We start from the raw sequence: 6108 nt of genomic DNA, 5'->3' as shown, positions 1-6108 counted from the left end.
CCGGGCCAAGCCTGCCCCAACCACCCCGGCGGACGTGGGGAAACCTGACGGCCGAGCTGGGCCGCTTCCATGGCACGGTGCAGGATCTGGAGCGCCACCTGCGGGCTCACGGCTACCCGTTGCGGGCCAACCAGACTTACACGTCGGTGGCGCGCCATATCCACGAATACTTGCAGCGCCGTCTGGCGGCCGGCTCCCCCGCCCCCCTGCCTCGTCGTCCCCATCCCACAGCCAGCCCTGACCCTGGCACCTGGAAGCGGGACTCCAACCAGGGCATCTACGGCCTCTCGCCTGAAGGCGTCGACCGGGTGGCTGCGCCACGCCACCCCAAGCCCGAGGTGCTGGGCAGTTCCGCCGACGGCGCGCTTCTGGTGTCTCTTGATGGGCTCCGCGGCCAGTTCGAGCGCGTGGTGTTGCGCTGGCGGCCCCAGCCGCCCGCAGAGGGCCCCGGCGGTGAGCTGGCCGTGCCGGGCACCGCGCGCACCGTCAGCCTACCCGACCTCAGGCCCGGCACCACCTACCACGTGGAGGTCCACGGGGTGCGGGCGGGGCAGACCTCCAAGTCCTACGCCTTCATCACCACCACAGGTAGCGTGGGCTGGGGCTGCGGGACACCCATCCCCTGTCCAGTCTCACCTGCCGTTGGAGTCTGCACACCCGTCTGTCTTTGGGCCCTACCTGGCTCAGGCTCCAGGGGACCCCCGCAACAAAGCACGCCCTCCTGTGTCCCTAGAAGCCACCCCCACCCCAGGGTCCTGGCATCATCCTGTGGATATGTAAGGCCAAGGCAACCCTGTCTTTTGGGTTCCCAGGGCACTTCTGCCAGGATTGCCGTTTTAGGCAATAGAAAGGACATGGGGGAGGTGGACGTGGCAAAGATTCACTGGAGCAGTTTGGGGCAGGGATTGAAACCAATGATTCTCATTTTGACTCACTGTGGTGAGGGTGGCTAAAGACTGTGGTCAGTGGTTACTGTCTTCCACGTCTTGACCTTGAAGGGACATATCGGAACTGCTTGGGGGTGGCCTGGATGCCACCAGGCAGCATGTGTATGTGAGGGGTGTGAAACCACTGCTTCTTGAGCTGCCTTTTCAGACCTCTTGGCTCACTTTATGCTGGTTTCTCCCACAGGAACGATACCTGGGCTTGAGAACAGGGTGCTCTGTGACTGCTGTGGGGAGGGTGGTGGACCTCTTCTTTCCCCACAGGGCCCAGATGCCACCTGACCTGGATATCCACCCCTACATCCTCTCTTTCTTCTCACTGCCCACTCTCCTCTTGCATCCTCCCTAACACCACTGTCTCCTCCTTTCTTCCAGGCTTCTCACTGCAGCACTAATGGAGGCCTCCTGACCACCACCGGGGGCAGGGGGAGGGGTGTGGAGGTGGAAGTCTCTGGGAGTTGAAGGTCACACAAGCCTTTTGGGGGAGGGATAGCAGGCTTTATTTTATTTATTGCCTGCCCTAAGCACTGGCATGTCCAAGAATGTGTTAGATGGGGGTGTTTGGAGGACTGGCAGACCTTTGGGAGGATGGGGCAGTTCAGGTGGTGGAACCAGGAGCAGAAAAGGGGAGGATCTCTAGGCTCTTAGAAGCTGGAGGGCAGAATCTGGGGCTGGAGATTCCTTTCTGGCTCTCATATGCAACTCTCCTCTTTTTCTTCCCCCACCCCTTCCCAGGGTCCTCACCCTCGGGCCTCTTGGGGGCTACTGATGAGCCTCCTCCTTCAGGCCCCTCAACGACCCAAGGGGCTAAGGCCCCTCTCCTGCAGCAGCGCCCACAGGAGCTGGGAGAGTTGAGGGTGCTGGGCAGAGACGAGACAGGGCATCTCCGCGTGGCCTGGACTGCCCAGCCCGACACCTTTGCCCACTTCCAGCTGCACCTGCGGGTGCCTGAGGGGCCAGGGACACATGAGGAGCTGCTGCCAGGGGACGTCCGCCAGGCTCTGGTGTCCCCACCCCCTCCTGGAGCCCCTTACGAGCTGTTACTTCGTGGGATACCCCCTGGGGGCGAGCCCTCTGACCCCATCATCTATCAAGGCATTATGGGTACATTCTGGACTTTGCTCAGACCAGTGTCCTGAGAATGGGGGAGGAGATGGGGCCATCAGGACATCAGAGGTGGGGTGGATATTGAGGGGCCAGTGAAGGGCAGGGCTGGAAGGTAAGAGAAAAGGAATTGTGGGTTCAGAGGGAAGATAGATGGAGGGGAGATCTTAGAACAATGGAGGTGGGTGGAGACAGGGAACAACTCTGGAGAAGAAGGCAGGAGAAAAGTCTGAGGATGGACAGAGGTTCAAGGAGAGAGGCTGTAGGCTCCTGGCCCTCCATGTGCAACTTTCCTTGCCCTGTGTCCTGCCCCCACTTCCTAGTTACTCCTCTGCCCTACCCTGCCCTGCAGCTCTCTCAGGGTGAGCATGGGAAGGCCTCTGGACACTGACCCTCAGCCCCCTCCATCCCATCCCTTTCTCACAACTCCCACCACCTTCTCCCTGGGGGCCTCACCTGCAGTGGACAACAGCCTATGGTCCCATCAACCAGTTTCTACTAGGGGTGAAGGCTCCTTGGGGAAGAGAGCTCTACAACCATTAGGACTTCAGAGATGGGAAAGACTTGTGGGACTAGTGAAGGACAGGGCCTGGGAGCTTGGCTCCCACATCCCCTCTTGGTTCCTCTCTTGGGACCAGGGTGGCTGACTCTTCCTCCAACTCCAGGTCAAGTCCACCACTGGGGGAGAGGGTGGCATAGGAGCCACCAAGGAGCCCTCAAACTACTCTGAAGCAACAGTGGGGAGGCTTGAAATCCTCAGGCAGAACTAAAGGGGACCTGAAACTCCCCCCAAAGATCCTGGTTTGCAGAGGGACTAAGACCTTGTGCAGGATGGAGAAACTGTCACAAGAGAAGGAACAGAGATTGAGGGGGAAATGTCTCCCTTCCAGGAAAGCTGGTCACAGGGGTAGAGGGATAGAGGTTTTATTGGGATGGAATGAGGTGGGCAGGGGAGAGGGAAGGAGACAGGGGACAAGGGAATGGTTGAGTCCACTGTGGTTTGCTTTTGCCCCCTAAATCCCAGACAGGGATAAGGAGAAGCCTGGGAAGTCCTCAGGTCCACCAAGCCTGGGCAAGCTGACGGTGACAGACATGACATCTGATTCCCTGCTGCTGCACTGGACGGTCCCTGAGGGCGAGTTTGACTCCTTTGTGATCCAGTACAAGGACAGGGATGGGCAGCCTCAAGTGGTGCCTGTGGACGGGCCCCAGCGCTCAGCCCCCATTACCTCCCTGGACCCTGGCCGCAAGTACAAATTCATCCTGTATGGGCTTGTTGGCAAGAAGAGGCATGGCCCCCTCATGACTGAAGCCAAGATCCGTGAGTAAGAGCAGTCATACCTTCCCTTACCCTCTGTACTGTCCTGAAGGAGGTCTTCCAGTGCTTTGGGAACCTGTTTTGGGAGCTCCAGAAAGGCTTCCTGGAGGTAGTAGTATCTGAGCTGAATTCTGAAGAGAAAGTAGTGGTGGGGCAGGCGGAGAGATTGAAGAGGCCAGTGTAGCCAGAGAGAGCATTGGTGAGTGAGGCAGGGGAGAAAGTGGCCTGAGGAGAATTGATGTCACTCTTTCCTCTGGCTGGAGAGCCCGGCATAAGGGGAGCTCAAGGCCTGGTCTTAGGGCTTCCTATGAGGGACGTGAGTCTCATTTGTGGATTCCAGGAGGACTTTGAAGGTTATAGTGGCATGACTAGATATTTATCTTACAAATAGCACTGTGGCTACTGCAGAGGCTAGCTGGAAAGTGAGTTAAGAGCTAGCAAGAAGCCAGGCTCGGTGGCTCAGCCTGTAATCCCACTCCTTTGGGAGGCTGAGGTGAGTGGATTGCCTGAGCCCATGAGTTCGAGACCCGCCTGGGCAGCAAGACCTCATCTCTACAATAAATCAAAAAATCAGCCGGGTGTGGTAGCGCATGCCTGTAATTCCAGCTACTTGGAAGGCTGAGGCGGAAGGATCGCAGGAGCCCAGCAGGTCGAGGCTGTGGTGGCCGGGAGCAGCCACTGCACTCCAGTCTGGGCGACAGAGTGAGACTCCAACTCAAAAAAAAAAAAAAAGAGCTAGCAAGAAACAGTGACTTGGCTGCGATGGTGGCAGTGGGACTAGATGTGGGAGGTGAGGGAGAGCGAGGAGGCCCAGACAGCCCCCAGGATTCTAGATCAGACAGTCCCATTCCCTGAGGCAGGGAGCAGCAGAGGTAGGGAACAATCTTTTGCCCATTTACTGAGAGTCAGAGGCGTTCCAAGTATATCATCATACTTCTTAAACCACACCTGGAAGGCATGCCCGCTTTGCAGATGAGCAGAATTTTTTGTAGATGAGAACTGAGGCACAGAGAGGAAGAGGTCTCCCAGGCAGAAAGTGATGGGGCCTTTGGGTCACACTGCTGCCCTCGTGGGTCTGGAAAGCAGAGAAGGCCTGATGAGGGGATTGTGGGTGTGGTCAGTGCCCATGGACAGGAGCCAGGGTGAGAGTGGTGGGGAGGGAAGAGACGGGGCAACAGGGATGCTGGGGATGGCCAACACTCAGAGCACAGCAAAGGAAAAGGAATGTACAGGGTAGCCTGAGGGTGACTTGCAGGAAACTGCAGAACCAGGGAGAGTGGTGTCCTGGACTCCAGGAAGGAGGGTGCGGTCGGACTTGTCAGATTCTGGAAAAGTGATTCAGGAGCTACAGTGCTCACAGGACTTAGTAATGGCAAGGTCACCATCAGCCCCAATGAGAGCTGCTGCCTGACTGAGGGTCGGAGCTGGGTTGGGAAGGTCATGGAAGCGAGGACAAGGCTACAACCAGAGTAGACATCGCTTTCTGGAATCTGGACTAGGACTAGAGAGGGAAGAGGGAAGACGGAGGCTGGCAGGTAAAATGCACAGAATGGGGGAGTAGGGTACAGCAGGAGCTTATTTTGATGCTGATGGCACAGTCAGTAGGGAGTGAAGGGTTGGTGGTACAGGGTGGGGAAGTCACCCATGGGTCCAGGTTCCCTAGAAGGCAAAGAGGCCCAGAGCCTCTTTGGAAGGTGTGGGAGGCTGTCCTACATTAAACACTTTGTGGTTCTGGAAAGCAGAGAAGGCCTGGTGAGAGGATTGTGGGTGTGGTCAGTGCCCATGGACAGGAGCCAGGGTGAGAGTGGTGGAGGGAAGGAACAGACAGGGCAGCTGGGATGTCATGCTTGCCTCTCTTGAAAGAGAAACCAGCTAGTAGTTAGACTTGGAAGCAGTGGAGTTTGTACTGGTAAGATTTCCCTGGCTGTGGAGACGTGAAAAGTACTGGCTGGGCCCTCTCTTTCTGAAGCTCCCCACTCCCCGAGGCTGTGAATAGTCAAGGCCACACACTCATTCATACGGTGCTTCCATGCCATTTGGAAGAAGACACCCCTTTCTCTAGGTGGACATAGCTTCTTGCCAGGGCATACAGCTCGGAAAGCCGAGTGCTGGCTGGATTTCTGTTCCTCTGCACTCCCTCAGCAATGCACTTTTTGCAATGAACAGCCCACACAACCTCACACAACCTTCCTACATGGGAGGTGTGTTCTTGCTTCTCCTGTGACGTGTGTCCCTCTCTTCTTTCTACCCCTTCTTCCTAGTGCCTCGGAGTGACTCAAGCCCAGGGATTATACCTCGCCTGGGAAAACTGTGGGTAACAGACCCAACCTCCGACTCACTGCACCTTTCTTGGACTGTCCCTGAGGGCCAGTTTGACACCTTCATGGTCCAGTACAGGGACAGGGGTGGACGGCCCCACGTGGTACCTGTGGAAGGGCCTGAGCGTTCAGTCACTGTCTCCCCCTTGGACCCTGACCACAAGTACAGATTCACTCTGTTTGGGATTGCCAAAAAGAAGCGGTACGGCCCCCTCACAGCCGATGGCACCACTGGTGAGTAGTGGCAGCCACCTCAGCTCCCATGTGACCCCTTGCAGCCTTCCGCACACTAGCCCTCAGCCAGAAACCAGCTGGGGCCCCAGCAAGATGACCTACTCCAGCATCCTGGCCCTGCTCCTGAGCTGAGGGGCTGCCAGCCTCCCCCACACTGCTGGGCCCCTTCCATCCCATGCAGCTGCTCCCC

The 6108-nt window shown here is 57.5% G+C and overlaps 1 protein-coding gene across 1 annotated transcript in view; it reads left to right on the top strand.

Annotated features, from left to right (window-relative positions):
- Nucleotides 1–6108, top strand: part of TNXB (tenascin XB) — a 55789-nt gene that overhangs the window by 9710 nt on the left and 39971 nt on the right. Inside the window, exons 6-8 of the mRNA XM_008068772.1 lie at nt 1680–2048; nt 3073–3369; nt 5628–5918. Of these exons, the coding sequence (XP_008066963.1) occupies nt 1680–2048; nt 3073–3369; nt 5628–5918 (957 nt within the window). The remainder of the gene's footprint in view (nt 1–1679; nt 2049–3072; nt 3370–5627; nt 5919–6108) is intronic.

The sequence above is a fragment of the Carlito syrichta genome, unplaced genomic scaffold, assembly GCF_000164805.1.
Source record: "Carlito syrichta isolate Samal-C Ts95f unplaced genomic scaffold, Tarsius_syrichta-2.0.1 Scaffold311524, whole genome shotgun sequence".
In the NCBI taxonomy this organism is placed as follows: domain Eukaryota; kingdom Metazoa; phylum Chordata; class Mammalia; order Primates; family Tarsiidae; genus Carlito; species Carlito syrichta.
The sequence above is the reverse complement of the archived record's forward strand: the minus strand, read 5'-3'. Positions and strand labels throughout refer to the sequence as shown.